A 17978-nucleotide genomic window follows, 5' to 3' on the forward strand; every position below is an offset into this window, starting at 1 on the left:
ATAAGGGCTTAATAGATAAATACAAAATCACTGTCACTTTTATCAGCTTCTTTATTCCAGGGTTTATCATTGACATTTATGGTGTTTTAATGCCCTTTGCAGAATTAGTTCCATCTGTAAATTTCAGATGAAAAAATCAACAGCTATCCTGATGTTTCATCATATGTTCAGATACATATCCATGCTCCAATGTGAATTCTTATGCATTAAGATGATCATGTTGGGCACATACTGTAGGTGAAATTAAATGTTCTCTTGTAATAACTGAATAATTCTAAAGATATGTACTGCCTCTAGGTGAAAGTCAAATAAAATCAGAACCATACACTAGTCTAAATGTCTTCATATGTTTCTATTTTAAACCCATAAAAGCAGTAATTACTGTATATTGTATGCAACTGCATAGTATTTTTCACTCTTTTTCACATGGGACCATATCTAAGGTGCTACTAATTGACAGCAAAGTTGTTCTAACCTTACAGCTGTTCTATCAACTAGAATTTCATGTTATCCCGCTCAGACTGCTATAATGGAACAATCTCAAGAATATTGTTCATGAGGTGAAAAACATATAAAAAAAATCAACAAATCTTTACAGCTAAATACAACAAATATCACAAGAAAATCACAAAGAAAACAAAAGAAACAGACAGAAATGTTTCATTCAGAAAAGACTGTTGTATTACATTATCAACACATACCTGTACTTGGTAATGTTTATGTCCAAACATAAGGACTAGGGGAGGGAGTAGGAATCACACTGTTTTCCACTCATGCCTCTTACATATTCCTTTGTACTGGCATTTATAATAGTGCATATTCTACAGTATCTGCCACTGTACAGTCTTTCAAAACACCTGCTCTGGCTAGGTACAGATTTTGCAGAAAATGTCTGATTTTTAGCGTCATGACAAAAGCAAATTCCCACTGATGTACTGTACATAAACCTGTGCCAACTACAGTACATTTGTGCATCATTTCCAGCTCAAGTAGACCCAATAATAATTGCTCTTAAAGGGCATTTATTAAATATTCAATGATGGGAACAAACTGTCTAAAAATAAATTGAATCAAGATGTTTATAGTGTGCATAATGCTTTAAGTTAAACCATGTTGTACTGTACATTCATAGTGGATAAATTAAACTCCTTTAATGAGAACCTTATGACAGAGTTACCATTGTTGGACTCAGAATATGCTGCAGTGTCATGTCCGGTGAGGAAAAACACAGTTTTATCCAATTACATCAAATTAAATGGATACTGACCACTTAAAGAAAGCACGAAAGCTTTTCAAAAACATCAGAATACAAAGACCATAAAACAGAAATAAGACAACAACTGAGTAACCAGGATCATCCATCCATTTTTGAACTGCTTCTTACAATTCACAGTCACAGGGGAACCAGATCGTGTCCCTGCAAGCAATGGGCACAATGCCTTGTTCACTCTGGACAGGATACAAGTCCGTTGCAGGCCACACAGACATGCACTCACTCAAACCAGGGCCAATTTCCCCAGAAGCCAATTAATCTAACATTATGTCTGTGGACTTTGGGAAGAGACCCAAGCACCCAGTGAAAACCCACATGAACACAGCGAGAACATGCAGTACAAGTTTCATACAAGTAGTACTTCGGGTACAGAAGTGAACCCAAGGTGTCAGCACTACAAGGCAGAAGGCTACAACAAAATACCTGATTAACTATTTAGCCAAGCATTGAGAAAGAAGCACTTAGCTACATTCTCGTGTCAGACAGCTTCATGGAGACAGAACTTCATTTAATTATCCAATTAAGGGCAAGCAATTAAAACTTGTTACAGTTTTCTCTAAAGCCAATGAATTCAATGCAGTTTTTAAAAAGAGGGATCTGGGTACATGTGTACAGCAACTGCACAGATATTCAGCGAGGTATTCCAGATGTTCTGATGAAGATTCAGATGCTCCAGATGGCATTAAGGTCCCTTAATGGCAAGTCTGGATGGGGATGGGATATGGATGAATGCCTGGTGCATCTAGATGGATATATCCACCACATATTTCCACAGATGTGCCAGAGGTTTGTTTCTAGTAGTTTAAAAACAATTAGCCCCAGCTCAATAGGAGTGAATAATGTAAAAATAGTTCAGTGTTTTTTTGTTCCTTAAAAGCCTGCTATAACCTTGTGCCAATGTCCTCTTTACCTGCCTTCCTTAAAAATGAACCTCTGCTCCACTTCCACAATCTTCTACATAATTAAGATTTTTTTAAACACTTTACATCTACAGTGCTATAAAAAGAATGTTAATAATGCAATGCATAGGATAGTTTAGATCCATTAGCTACTCATAAACACAAATTATATGGGCTAAATGTCTCCCTCTTTCTCTGGAGGGCTGGAGAATTGCTGTACATCCTTAACTGAAAAAAAAAGAAAATACCTTCAGGGAAGTGTAGCAGAATATAGCCAGGGAAGCAAAGCACACGAATCAAGTACTGTATTTCATGGGGTAAAATGCCTTTTTATGTTAATGAAAACTTTCCACCACATCCACAATCACATCCACACAATTTTCATTTTCTTGACTTTTTCCTCCAGTTTTCCCTTTTCCTATCTCTCTGCCCGCAGAAAACACTATCATTCTTATCTCCAATAAAAATAAATTCACACTGCACACCTCACGAAACACAAGAATATCAGCTTAGTTTTAAGCAGACAAGCTTAATCCAGCTTTACGAAATGGAAAAATAGAGATCGAAAAGATCATATTAGTAACTTTCAGTTTCTTTTACACATGGCTAAATGCTTTTCATGCTGTTCAGCAACTATAGCAAACAATACAGATGAACTGAATAATTCACTTTTTTTTCACAACAATAGCCCCCAATATGCCTGGCAATACTTTTTTAAAGAGAATATTCAAATCAACACCCAAGTCATTTTTTGTAAACCGCCGAACAGAACAAAGTCTAGTTCAATACTATACTGTATTCCGCCTTGTTGTAGAGTGCCAAAGTGTTCAACAATAATTATGCTTGGTTTTATCTGAAGTTTATAATTTTGCTGAGCACAAAATATATTAATAAGACACCTTATTTTTCTCCTAACCATCCAAAGTATGCAAGTGCTTAGCAAATTAACATTGCTCTTTTAAAGAAACATCACAGCTGTAAGCATTAAGACTTGTTGCAGTATTTTTTTCAAACATTCAAGTAACTTTAAAATTGCCACTGTTAATTTTGTTTGTAGCAACAAATATAAAGAATAAATTGCTAGACTTGTTCAAGTCCTCAAGACCATGTCAGAGAGTCTGTAAACGGTCCGTTTAGTGTAGTAATTTGCAGTGTCATTACTGAAACAGACTCTTAAATTCCTTTACTCCCTTGTGACAACAAGATGTGTAATTACATTGTTTTATCCTGTAAAAACACAAGAGATGGCCTCAAATTAACTTGGAGACAGATTTACAAAGATTTCAGCTAAGCATTTTCATACCTAAAGGAAATCAAATTAGCCTACAGATACTCAGAAGTGAGCTTTTACATCACAGTATAAACATATAAGGTTTCTTTTTTATATGAACATCTATAAATATGGGGAAGGCAAACATACGTTATAGTACTGTCTTTTTATAGTATATTTGTACAATAGACAAATTGGTAATTTTTATGTCCACGCTTAGTGGACTAGGGTAGAGTAGGAATCAATGTTAAAATATCAAAGGTGAATTTCAAATAGTGAAATAATCATACTGTATATCCATCACCAGAAAGCCACTTATTCTGGTGGCCATCGCAACAAGCTGTGACTTATCCTAGGTCAGAACAGAAGGCAGGAAAGAGAGCACAGAAATGCTTGTATAGTCACAGGATAGGTCACCCATATGTTGTATAGCTATAGAAAAAGAGAGAATGCAGAATAAACAATCAAAACAAGCCAGTGTCAGATCTTTGAAATGGTGAGGAAATGAAACACTCAGCAAGAACCCTGGGAGACACTCATTAAAGCTGGGAGAACACACAGACTCCACACAGATGAGTGCCTGGGGCAGGAATCACACTGAGGACCATGGAATTGTGAAGCAGCAGCGCTTGTGTCTCCTTGCCAGCCTACACTACTATGCTTTAAAATATACTGTAAAACAATACAGCTTGCAAAGCAGTGCTGGGCTAAAAATCTCTTGTGAAACAAATATTAGCCTATCTGAAAAGCCCTCAAAGAGTAAACACACAAGTATTTTCCATATGAATCTTTGACCAAATAGTTTAAATAGTCATGACTTCAAAAAGTCTCCTTCAATTCAGACTGTAAGTTCTACTCAGAAATCAAGCCCAGTGAGAGAGCAGAATGTTTGATCAGCCAGGTCTTATAAAAATGAACTTGTACTATAAACATGTAAAGCACTTCTTTTTGTAAAAACAGCTGTACAGTATATATTTTATGAATTTATCTTGTTTTTAAGCCAATGTTCTTCACCTGCAGTGACCTGTACAGCATTGTAAAGAAATCAAGGTCAATGCAGGGTTTATTCTAACACACCATCACTCTTTTCATACAGTACTCGACACATATTCCTCTAAGAGGCATGTTTAAAGAAGATTCTTCCACTGCTTAAGATCGTATTTGAGATTTACACCTACAGAGACAGTGGAAATTGGATCCAGTGATTTATGTGCAAAAACAGGGATTATCCTGGATTATCTAAAAAGATAAACAGATTCAGTAAACTGCAGCATTCTCTCACTCCTCTATCTCAACCACCATGGGGCAGTGAATGAGAGAAGTGAAAGGAGATTAACGTCATCTTCCAGTGGGGTTAGATGTCTAAGCAGGCCAGAAAAGATTTATTTTAGGAGATATATTTGTATATATTTAGCACCAAAATAAATGTATTTCTCTAAAGAGATATGTAAGTTTTTTAAAAGAAGCATGGAGATTTTGTAACTATGGATGTCTTGCAAGATGAGACTGTGACAGTAATACTGTGGAAGCCTTAATGCCAGACTTGAGCCCCACTGAACATCTGTAGAATAAAATGGGATGACATGTGGCAACAAGAGCTCAGAAGCCAGTGAGCAGGCCAATGCACAAAAGAGAAAAAGCAATGTAGTGCAAAACATGCATCACAGATGTTCATCTTATATTACTTATATTACAGTGGCCATACACATGACTAAGATGAGACTTTCATACTAACCCCGTTGTTCACAAATGCTAATCAGCATAATGCATTAATATCATGTGTGTTTGTTGAAATGTCAGTGCACCTACTGTTCTATAAAAACATTTTAGTCATTTTCTGATGACTTTGAGTTTGTTGCATTATAAGTGATAGGTTTCTTTTGATACACTTTATATACAGAATGCATAATGACTTATATATTAAATATATATACAGTATTATACAAATACTTTTTTACATATAATATGACAAAAACAGATTTTTCCACCTGATATACAGTACATGCAACTGACAATGTACAAGAAGGATGGATGCACATTTTACCCCAGTTTTGAAAGGGGGGAATATACAGTAATTTCATGAGAAGAACAAGTCATTCAGTACATCACAGCTTGCCTTGTCTTCATGCACTGTTTGTTTTGCAGTGTCATGGTGAATTTTTGAAGCATTCCAGAGTATTATAATTTTGGAAAACAGGGAATATTGAGAGCTTTATCTTTAATGGTCTTTAAATTCCATTAAAAAAAAACAAATATAAAACATCCATGCAAATATAACATTGACAGAATCCTGTACTGTATGGAGACACCTGAAGTACTAAAGACAGACAGTTATCATGGTCAGATTCTTATTTTCTTTTTTGTACTGGAGGATACAGACATGTATCATGGACCATGGGATTGAAGCGTGTATTTTCTTTAGACTAGAAAACAATATTAATTTAACCAGTAATAGTTTAATTTCAAAGAACCGTATGCACTTGTCTTTTTCCAGTTAGGTGCAATTAAAAGTCTTGATGATACAAACTGTGTAACTGGGTTTGATAATCCTATTTATAAACAACTTTGCATTCTCTGCATCTGAGAAAGTACGTTTCATGTACACTGAAAAATGGTATACAGTATCTTCATTAACCACAGATGTTAAAAAAAGCTATTATATTGCATTTTAGGAAATAAAAAAAGGCTGAAAGTACTTTGATTCTGAGATTTCCTTAAACATTTTTTAAGAGAGATTGGTTTTGATGTCATACAAATTTATTTTCCCTATTTGCAACAGAATCATTACTGCACATTACTGCTGATTATTAACTTTTTCACCCCACTTACTGTACCTCCACTCCAAATAATTGCTTTAACGCATTGAGAAAAGTTAACCCTCAGACAACAAGCACTGGTCATTAAACTAAACTGCCTGTCATTATGTCTGACAGTCTCAGGTTCTGACTCCTCTGTGAGCATGAATCACTGCCTTCCTCACCTAATCTTTAACCCTCTTCTGCGTTTGTGGAGACACACGTGTCTGAGATGCCGATGACAGGCTGACACTTTTGATGAATAGCTGTGCACTCTTGGACACAGCGACCCTGTCACAGGGTGCTGTCTTAGCTGATGATGAGGTTGGCAAGTATAGCTTGTGTTCACTGAAAAGCTTCTTCCTTTATTTCACTTGCTCTGCCAACAGAAGCATTTAAACACTCGTATGACAGATTCATCTCCTAAATCAGTCTGCTTCATTCTCACTAGAAATGAACCCAGCCTGTGAAATATAGCTTCCTACACTATTTCGTGCGATAAATACCACTCACTGAAGGTCCTTCACCATTGACCTTGATTTACCGTAAAATGTTCTTCCTCCAAAGTGTCCACATTATATAGAGCAGATTTATCTAGGCTGGAAATGTAAAAAAAAAAACAGAGTGCTATTGTTTTGGCATTCAGAACAGAAACACAACTTGGTACTTGACTGAAATCATAAAGTTACGCATAAGTGAAACATTAAGTTATTTGGAAGCTCATTTGTTATTAACATGGTTTTGTAGCAAAGCTGCAAAACTGGCAGGCCACATTTACAGAACACATGGATATACATTTGACTGAGTGTATTAGCAAAGCATCTAAAAAGGAACCTGTTCTTATTTAATCTCTAATAACACAATAAAGGTTACTTATTATGACGGATTTAAGAGATAATTCTTTCATAAAAGCGTTAAAGTAATTAATAGAGGGCATTTGACCCATTTAGCCCCTTCAGTTGCTGGTAGCTAATTGATATCACTTACCTGATGAAAAAATACCATCTTCAACAATGTGAGGGAATCACCATCAAACAAGTTTTTTTGATTCTCAGTGCTTAGTGCATCTCACCTACAAATACATCTAGATGTTGGTCACAGCACATCACAGAGAATTCCAGTGAGGGGAATTAGAACAGCTGGTGTCTGCTCTTGGGTTGGAACAACAATGTAAATTCTTGCTCCTGACACTTGTAACTGAAAATAAGTGAATAGCTGACAAAGAAAGGTTAAAAATATATATCTCACAGGTTCCACACAAATTACAGCTTTTAAACCTGCCTTGGTGGATCTGCGAAGTGGTGGAGAAAAAGATCTGTCTGGATGTCACTGGACCTCACTAAAAAAGTCACAGCTTTGCTTATTTCTCAGCCTTCACAAGACCTATAGTCAAACAGTTGAGATATTGAATGGAAAACATTAGTAAATTGAATGATCTACTATATTCATACAAGAGTAGTTAAAACTTGCAAAATTACAAAAGTTATGACTTCTTTTAATCCTAAAGAAGACAGAAAGGACAGCTGGAGTCGAGTTACTAGAAACCACACATCTTCCGTGGGCCAAATGACCTCATCTCAGATGACTTCTCTTTTCTTACTCTATAATGCATCAGCTCTAATGCTCTGACTGCATGGGATGAACAGGATTACTTCTATAAAGAGGCAGCCTTCAACCTTACTTAAACAAATCACATTGAACTAAAAAGACTTCTGTTCATCTATTGAGCTGCATATCACTAACAACCAGTTGTTACATTCATATAAAATCACAGGGATGTCTCACAGAGGCATAGCAACCTTATGGACAGCTTGCTAATTAGCTAGATTTCAAAGCTGAGAGAGGTATTATTCTCACATTGGTGATCTTACAACAGTCTGACAACCCTGATCAGCTTTAGTACTATAGTATAGTGCTTTGCAATAGTCCCTCAGAGGTGCAACACATCATTCTCATTTGCAGCAAAAAAAAAAAGTTTCATCTACTTTAACTCTTTCGCTCATCATTGACAGGATGAACTCAAAGGTTTTGGCTCAGCATCTCAGATTACCTGAATAAGGCAATGAATGAAGTAAACAACAGATTTATTCTGTTTTGCAAATCTGGTTCTTATGTTCTAGTTCTAGGAACAAAGAACTCCTCAAATTCTGTCCTTGAGGGTAATAGTTCAGTACATCTCCTTAAATCATATTCCAGACCAAACAGATTCTAACTTTTGCATGAGGAATAAATTGGTGTGCATTGGTGTAATTGAACCCTTCTTGAGATCTAGAAAATGATCTGAAGAGTTGTGCTTAAGGACCAGGTTTGAGCCAAACTAGAATGTCCATGTTTAACTCATCATGAAAATGGATTTAGTGAGTTCAAGGTAATGGAGAACTGCAAGGGTAACAAAATGGCTTTTAATATTTTAATTGCAAGTTTGATTTTGCAGATATCCCTGTTGCTAGTTTTATTCTTAAATTTTGTTAAATTCTTACATTTGAAAATTTTAAAATAACTGTATTCTGATGATTTCTAAAATAAAATGTTTAAATTATTTTCTCATGTGGACTGAAATAAACATGGGGAAAACTTCTATCATCAGCAGTCCTTTAAACTTCCATCTTATAAAATAAACCTGTCAACAGTAAAAAAACTGCCTTTGCAGCCTTAGCTATAAAATACCTCAGACTTATTTTAGAAATGTATAGAACAGACAATATCATTCATAGCTCTCAGGGACATTACTCTTGGTACAAGAGTATTCGCAGCCTCTAGCTACTAATGAAACAACATTGTAATATAATATCAGCGAATATGCTTTTCATAATAAAAAAACTTCAAAAAGGAGGAGAAACCATAAAGTATACAAACCAGAAATCAACTACTTTCATTTTATTATAGTCAATTGAACATACAGTACAGTATGAACAAAATAATTATGGCAGCTAAGAAGTTAAAAAAACACCAATGTTACACTTATCTTCTTATTATCTCAGCCACATCTGAAGATTTAAACTAAGATTACATGCTTTGATCGTGTCATAAAATGTATAACATCCCCTCTCTCTGTGTTTCTGTGTTCCTCTCTCTGTGTTTAACCAAAACCACACATCAGTAGTCATTACTGATAAACTGCACAAAATATCCCTGGTAGAAAAATAATATATATGTGATGTTTTTCTTCCCAGCCATTAAATTACCATCCAAATTTGGATTTTACAAATTGGACACATAAAAAAATTCAACATACTTTGCCTTTGATATTTTAGAGTCCTAAATGCAATTTCGGAGACATAAACATTATCTGGACCAACACTTGTGAACTCAAGAATTTTCAGTACTTTTGTGTTGTCTTCTGATGAATATACAATTTAATATGAATTGTGCTTAAATTAGAGAACACGTAATGATGCCGTATGTGCAAAGATACAACCATTTTCAAATTTTCCACAGTGATTTTCATGATTACACATATAGATAACAGTATAATCCTGACCAGTAATATCGTAAGTGATTACTAAGCACTTAAAATAATGATTCCTTACACTTATATTTTCTGGACATTCACTCAAAATACTCTACAGGTAATGGATATTCCCTCCACCACCACCAATGTGTAGCACCCACCTGGATGATGTGCCAGCAGGCAAAGTGCCCAAGTATACTCACTGCACATCAGCTGTCAGTGGGGAGGAGAAAAAAAGTGATCAAGCCAATTCATAGATGGGGATTATTAGGAGGCTATGATTAAAGGCCAGAACACTGGGGTAAGTTTCTTACCAGGTACTGCTATTAACCAGGCTCACACCTCATATACTGTAGCTCATATATAGTAACTGCTGGTGCTTAAATTCATGAAAAACAAATCAGACTTTGATTATAAAACAGTGGAGATATTAGTTCACAAACCTGCCAGTTTTTCCCTTTTAATTACTTTGCATTTAAGTACATAAAAAGCAGAGTATTTTTTGCCAAATCAAGCACAACCTTTAATGTTTTAAAATGTAATGTATGTGGGATTTGTGCAATAAGGGTTAACACAATAAAGAAGAGGTGTTAGTTTAAGTGTTTGTAGAGTGTTCATAGTGATTGATTGCTTTTTTGTGGTGCTCAGAGGAGTTTCATTTTATATTTGCAATGCTGTTGTATGGATAAATTAGGATACATTTTTCAAATAATCTGATGCAGGACCGCACTACTCTGTAAAACTGCCAGGTGGTGCTGTGAACCCTGAAAGTACCGCAGCTGTGTGTGGCTGAAAATCTTATTTTAATGATATAATACTTATTAACCCATTAGTGTTTTCCTGTGCAAATCATACTGTACAGTTAGACTAACAGATTTTTTTGAATTACATACAATATTTAGAAGTGTTAGTAATTATATAAATAAATAGTAACTAAATAGTAATTAGAAAATAGATAATTTTATTGTAGATTTTCATTGTTAAAAATATATTATACTGTACACGGAGGCTTTAAAATGTATTGTATTTAAAAGCAAATAAGTACATAAAACAAACAAAAAAAGACCAATAATAATCTGTATAATTTTCAAAAAATGACTTATGGTCACATATTGTAAGTTGCAGTGCAGACAGTACAAGTCTAAACTATATACTGTAATGAGTTTTCTTTAATGAAACACTTTCACCAACACAGTCATTTTGTTCAGGTTTTCCTTCAGCATTTTTTATTCATATTGTTTCATTTCAAAACACTTCTAGTTTAATTGGTTTTACTTCCTCTGCAAGCATTTATGACATCAATAATTTATATACATTATATGTTGCAGTGTAAACTATGCAGGTGTATTTATTTTATTACTTTATTTATTATTAATATTATTTTAATATTTAGCATACTGTTTTATATACATTTAATTAAAAACATGTCTAGGTCTAGCTAAATGTCTAGGTGTTGTTCCCTGCACCATTCCATAGGTCCTTACAACAGGCCTTAACCACCTTCATGTTTGCGATAAATGTTACACAGAGATCCTGTCTGATTAACAAGCTTTAAAAAAAACAGCAGATAACAAAACAATAACAAATTCAGAAAACCCATTTTGTGCTGATGAGGAAAGGAAAGGAAACCTACTAAAAAACACAGCTATTTGTCTGATAATTCAGTGTTTACTTGTAGTATTACATTCATTCAAAAAAAAAGAACCTATCAATTATGAATGAAAAAAAAGTTACAATCAGGATTCATTTTAAAATTGTCAGAACAATGCGATTTTCTTAAACTGTCTGAATATTATTAATTAACAAATTAGTGGAATTTCCAGCCACCATAATCTGCAAAAGAAAGTGGACTCGAAGTTAACACAGTTGGACAGCACTCTAATTTGTCACATTATCAAACCCAATTAATTTTTTTCAGCAGCAGACCAGAATACAAGTGTGTGAATTTCTATTTTATACACATGGGATATCAATATTAATTTTAATTCTAGTACATAGCTGTATAAAGGTAATATTCATCAAAACAACTGGCAAACATTCTAAATGAAACTGTCTCTGTGCAGCTAGAAGGACAGCTGAGATTTTATTGTCCACTTCAGAAAGGTTTTGGAACTCCACTATTAACAAATAAAATATGTTACAAAAATCTTACATTTAAAAATTGATTGCCTTACTAATTTAAAAAATTTCACTCACCCTCCCCCCAGAAAGAAGAAATAAGTTCACAACTTAACAAGCATTACATTCATTCTTGGGACAATTTCACAGCTGATTTTTTCACATTTTCCCCAACATTGGGCTTCACTGAACTCAGGTGTGATCCCCATTGCTCGAGTGTCAATTTACAAAATGTAAAAGTTAATTCATCTCAAGGAAGTTGTTAGTGCGCCATTTATAGCATTGACAACAAGGCTGTTGTGACAACCTTCAATCCTTCAAGCACCCTGAAAAGAAATTAAGTCATTACCAGTGGGGAAGCCTGACACCACTGTTGCTGAAACAAAATAAAGTTGTCCCACTGGACCCTGCTCCATTACACAGTGTTGCCTTCCTTCTTACCACAAGACTGTGTGATGGAAATACCGAAGTGGGAGATCTGAAAGGTTTGATACTGTAGCTGCATTCACTTTCAAGAACATGCTTTTAAACTCCACCAGCCAATCTGCGCCTAATGTGTTGAAATACCTGCAGAAACTTCTTACATGAAAAACAGGGACATCAAATACTGAGCTCATGCAGTACTACAAGTGAATTACTGTAAGTCCTTTTTTGTATAGCAGTAAGCAACAGAAAGCAGAAATAATTCTGGGCTGGTTGTATAAAAACACAGGACATGGGTGGAAATGTATGAATCTATTTGGTAGTTCTCTCCACAAATCTGCTTAAAGTAAGAATATAACGTCCCTGCAGTGGAAACTAAAATCAAGTAATTAACCCTTCTAGAATAATGCACTTAATGAAAGCATTCTTAATAATCTTGAGCTCAGCACTCAAGTCCAAAAATATTATTTAAACAGAGAAATCCAAGGCTTATAGGTCAAGGCTCATAAAAGTTTTTTCCCCCCCATAAGATCATACAAGAGTATCAGTAACACGTATCTGGAAAGCAATAAAATCTAAGATTAAGCGTCATTACTCTATTGAAATTGACACATATTTTTCTCTGCCTGCAATTCAATCATAGTTTATATAATTTTCATAGTTTAAGTCCAGGTTTTTTAGGAGCCCTTTTATTTAATCTTATCAGTGTTTTCCTGCAGTCAGGACAGGGGGTTTGAGGGGGACAGGTGGAAAAACGGATCCATCTAGTGAAGACAAAATGTAATTGCAGGCTTTCTGACCTGTCCCCTATTAAAAAACTACTGATGCTTGAAGAGAACCTGACCTTCCATACTATCAGTACTAAATTAAAGTCACTTTCTGTGGTCAAGAAAAATCAAACTATCCTACAAAAATTCTAACATTTTAATTATAACCTCAGGTTATTATGACCAGAATAACAGGTAACAGCAGCTCAACCACACTGAAGATACAGCGATGCAGAGATCCTCAGCGAGTGCATGCACACTTCAAACAAACTCCTTGCTCCTTCCTACAATTCCAAATTACAGTAACTCTGTATTATTCATTCATTATTCAAATAGCTGCACTATCCAATGAAAACACACCCTGTTCTCTATTCCTTACAAGTAATCAATAAGTAATAGCAATAAATAATCATTTGCACACAGAACCTTCTAATAAACCTTCTAACCTCCTCCACCAGTATTTCCACTGACATATCAATGTCAAGGACTGCTAATGATTGAACAAAAATAAGAAAATAAATAAAAAAGGATTTAGATCCCAGAAAGTGCATAAATATTGCTTTTTAGAAGCATCCATTTTAAAAAGGATTCTCTTCCAATCTGCCATATTAACCATTTTGGTGCTCTGTAAAATGTTGTTTCACTTGTGTTCTTTGGGCACAAACTCTGCAGAAAGAGCAAACGTCTTTAGGCTGTTTTGCAAAGAATGGTTCGCACTTGTAAATTGTGCAGAGTGCATAGAACATGGATTTCACAGTAGCTCAGCACAGCGGAAAAGACCCAGCCTCCGACAAGGCCCCTTCACAGCAGTTCGGTTTCGTCGTCCTCATCTTCAGACCCTGATGGACCCTGTCTCACCTCTTCATACCACTTGTTAGTTAGTGTCTTCATCTGGATCCGGCCATGAAGCAGGTCCTGGGAAGACGGATGGATGGATGTACAGAGGAAGATATTAGCCTGTTTCCAGGAACATGCAATCAATTCTGGACAGATTTTCACCTCAGTCATAAGAAACTAAAAGGAATCTATGTATCAGAATTTCGACTCAACATGGCTGTGTCAATGCAGATATTTCTTATTCAAGCTCAAAGAAGGTGATGCTTTGAAAGTGCACAGTTGCACTGGTACTGCATATCCATCTATCATGTGTTCCAGTATTCATGAGAGAGCACTTCATACAAATGTTTAATTAGCAATGTATAAAGTGGAAGAATACAGAAACATTCTTGTTAGAAGTATTTTGTTACCTTATCTTACATTGCAAATTGCAAAACAATCAATAATATGTATTTAGTAAATGCTCACCCATTTCCCACTGATGTTTTTTATGATCAGTTTACTTGAGAGAGAATTCCTCAGCTACACATGAGGATGCCATAGCTACATTAATGATATGAAAAAGCAGGCTTGCCAGGATAAACTCTAGCGCCCTCTGCAATCCTGTACTGGATAAAGCAGTAAGAAAATGGATGGATAAAACACAAGTAGGAGGTCAAAGGTTTTTATAAAGGACAGATAATGACCTAATCTGCCAAAAATGTTTTTTAAAAATATGAAAATTCAAACCAGACATATATACACAGTATATAAAAGCAATGAATTCAGAAATCGTGAAGGAGGAGCAGGAAGAAGCAGTAGAACAGAGATTCACCTCCTGTGTGAGTCTGCGAGTGAAGAAAGGGTTCAGGTATCTGGCATCCAGCCACATAAAACCCTTCAGGTCCTGCCTCTGGACAAGCTGAGCCTCATACTCCTCCTCTGTCAGCTCTGACAGGTGCTCGGATTCAATTGTGTTACCCTGGAAACCACATAACACCGGAGTTCAAAATGGTACCGCAGCAGGAAGCAGAAAGCACACAGAGGCCTAGTTACTAACCAGTGAGGACATTATTAAAATCTGAACCGAAATTAGTGATGTCAAATGTGAGTCAGTGAACAGGGATTTTTTTTCCCCAAAAAGCCATTCCATCATACAGTAGCTGACTATTTACTTCACAGAATGCAGATACTAAAAAGGTCAATATACTGTAAGTATGAATAGGAGGTTTCTTGGAGCTTTACTATATGTCCTATGTACTGTACTTTGGACTGATTTATTTCTTCCAGTTTCCAATTGCAACCACAGCCTCTCAATGAGACAAAAAGATAGGCATCTGAAATACCATCTGTGTATTTCTGGATTAGGTATATTGTCTGACTTCCTGAGATTAATATGGCAGTTCAATACCTTTTGTGTTGTTCATTTTGATTGGCCTTTCATTTGGAGTCAGGGATTCAACTTTCGGGAACTTTGTATACCTCTGAGCAAACATTGCTGAACCTTTGATTTTTTGTTTAAGAAAATTTGAAAACCCACCAAATAAAATGCTACACTCCTTCTCATAAACAGCCGGGACATCTCTGAAAATATGCCTCACAAAAATACTTGTTAGGATTCAACAATGTTCGCTGACAAACAGCCATACAGCTCCATGACAGTCCCAAAAGGTCAGCCCAGCCTCAGTAATAAAAAGACATGCAAAACAAACAACATAAAAGGTCACAAGGTGGAATGAACCTCTATTTGTTTCTTTGCAGCCTCACACATGGATGGAGCTTTCCACTCGTAGCACAAATGGTATCCATCTTGATAGCAACAGAAAGCAACCCAGAGCATATACCAGAATTATATGGTACAAGGCAGGGTTACAACATGGAAAAAATGCCTTTCCCTTGCAGGGCACACACTGATCATTTAGAGATACCAATTAATGTTGTCAGCATGTCTTGTGATGTTGGAAGGAAACATGTGCACCTAAAAAAAAAACATACAAACATAGGAAGAGCATGCAAACTCCACACAAAAGAGTTCAGACTCAAATCAAGAGCTGTGATATAGCAGTTAATGGCCATTTCCCCAAGCCTATCCCTAGGAAGCAGGGCAATATAGCATAGTTAACCCAAAACATCACAGCCAACAATACAGATCTCTTAGACCTCTGAAGGGCTGGGGCCTGAATTTGCAACATTTTAAATTACTGTACTTACAAAATCTCACCCAGAAGTCTAATCCTATCGCCACATTGCAACATTGTCAAAAACAAAAACACCAAAAACACAACCCTCAGATTGCGTAATCAGATGCAACATACAGTAAATCTGACCTTTTTAATTGTCTGCAATCTTTTACCCATTCATTATTTGCCACATATATTTACTCATCCAGAATAGTTTAATCTAGGTCCAAATTCTGTCCTCGGATACAATAAATCATGATCCATAATACACCTAAATATGGTAAACACTCCCACATATTCTAGGAACATCTCCATTGCTGCCTCCATACAGTACATGTATATAAGATAACAAAAGGTGCTTCTACTTGCAAATACTTGTAAATTGATGCTGATGTTCTCAGTACCTGTCTTGAATGTTCTAAATGTTCTCATGCATAAATGATTCAATTTATTTAGAACATTTTCATCTCTTTTTTCCCCCCCAACTGATATTTTTTTCTAAAAAAGGTAAATCTGGTTGATCATTCTGCTTTAAATTTAGTTTTACATGTTGTATTTTTAAATGTAGTGCACTCTATCAACTGTACATAAGAAGTAATCATAATAAAAATATATACATAAATGTACTAGAAAAAAAATCTGCCCAAGCAATATGAAAAGCAACAGAGATAACATTAATAATTTTCCACTTAGACGCAATCAGACGCTTTATTCAATTTTTACAGTCAGAATTGTCTCGGTGTGTATATATGAATATACAGTATGTGCTTGTAGTATGCATATAGCACACAGGTAGGTAGGAACTTTGCAGTGTTTATTACACTTTAAAGTGTGTTTTAAAGGTTATAGGTTAAAAACTTTTAACAGTAATTTCAAACTCTTTAAGAACCCTGGCACAATAAACATGCATGTCTCATGTATGCAGTATGAAACTGCTCATACTGTATAATTCAGAATGTACAGTATAATTCTGATTATTCATGTAAAGCTGGTTTCGTGACTTGAAGACACTGCATCATTGAGAAGCAGCACAGGAAAATATAATAAATAACAATCAAGTGACAAAAAGTGTTCTTTTGTTACTGTCAATAAATCGTTTATGCTCTACTTCTTGGTAATTTATTTTAAATTTAGAAAGATAGTTTCTTATAAACCATTTCCTATTTTATGGTCACTAAAGCAAATGGTCTATTTTACTTTATTCCTAATCGTTTTATCCAAAAATGTCTGTTTCTTCATCAGAATACAATGAAACTTATGGTGTGTGAAATGAGTATAAAGAGTTTTAAAGAGTGTTAATTTCTTATTTAAACTCTGGGCTGCATGCACAATTCAATTCAATTTAATTAGCACATCTCCAAAGTGGAGTCTCAAGACACTGCCTTGGTCTCAAGATGGCATTTTAAGGTTCAGATGATGGTCTCAATTTCTGCACATGTATGCAGGTAAAATGCCATTTTACAATCTTATTATATTCTTATTCATTTTCACACATTTTTTTTTTAATTGAACACATAGCAAGAAAAGTATGATATAAACTGTATATATAATAGCATCAGCTTTTACACTGGTGCCCCACAAATAAAGGAATGTGAATAGCTCTCCCCCGTTTAGCAAACTTGCTCTGCCAAGAAATACATTTCCTATCATTGATCTGTTAAAGAAACACCAAAAACCAATAATGTTATTTTCACAACATATGAATGCTATTTAATTTAACAAAAAGATCTGAATGTTTGTAATCATTGTTTATATTTTTACCTATTGTGTTAATTGTGTTAAGTAAGAAAATAATAAACAGTATATTTTCAATATTTCATTTGAAATAACATGTAAACCTGCCTATAAGCCACAAATTGAGTGGCTTTTGACACTCCCTACCTATTCGCATATAGTACATCAATACCGGGAACTGACAGAGACTGGCTTGTATTGCTATTGCTCTGCTGTACATCACTGTTCCACTGTTTGGGCGAGAAAGAAATT

The 17978-nt window shown here is 35.2% G+C and overlaps 1 protein-coding gene across 2 annotated transcripts in view; it reads right to left on the bottom strand.

Annotated features, from left to right (window-relative positions):
• Positions 1-9099: 9099 nt before the first annotated feature.
• Positions 9100-17978, bottom strand: part of slc9a8 (solute carrier family 9 member 8) — a 31318-nt gene continuing 22439 nt past the window's right edge. Inside the window, exons 15-17 of one of the 2 annotated variants that reach the window (XR_015926649.1) lie at positions 14648-14794; positions 11807-13911; positions 9100-11763 (exon numbers count right to left, since the gene is read on the bottom strand). Coding sequence is in view for 1 of the 2 variants with exons in the window: in XM_088607604.1 (XP_088463730.1) it covers positions 13798-13911; positions 14648-14794 (261 nt within the window). In the remaining variant the exon portion in view is untranslated. Of the gene's footprint in view, positions 13912-14647; positions 14795-17978 lie in introns of both variants that reach the window. The other variant, XM_088607604.1, reaches the window with a different exon arrangement.

Source organism: Lepisosteus platostomus, chromosome 15, assembly GCF_059453375.1.
Source record: "Lepisosteus platostomus isolate fLepPlt1 chromosome 15, fLepPlt1.hap1, whole genome shotgun sequence".
NCBI lineage: Eukaryota > Metazoa > Chordata > Actinopteri > Semionotiformes > Lepisosteidae > Lepisosteus > Lepisosteus platostomus.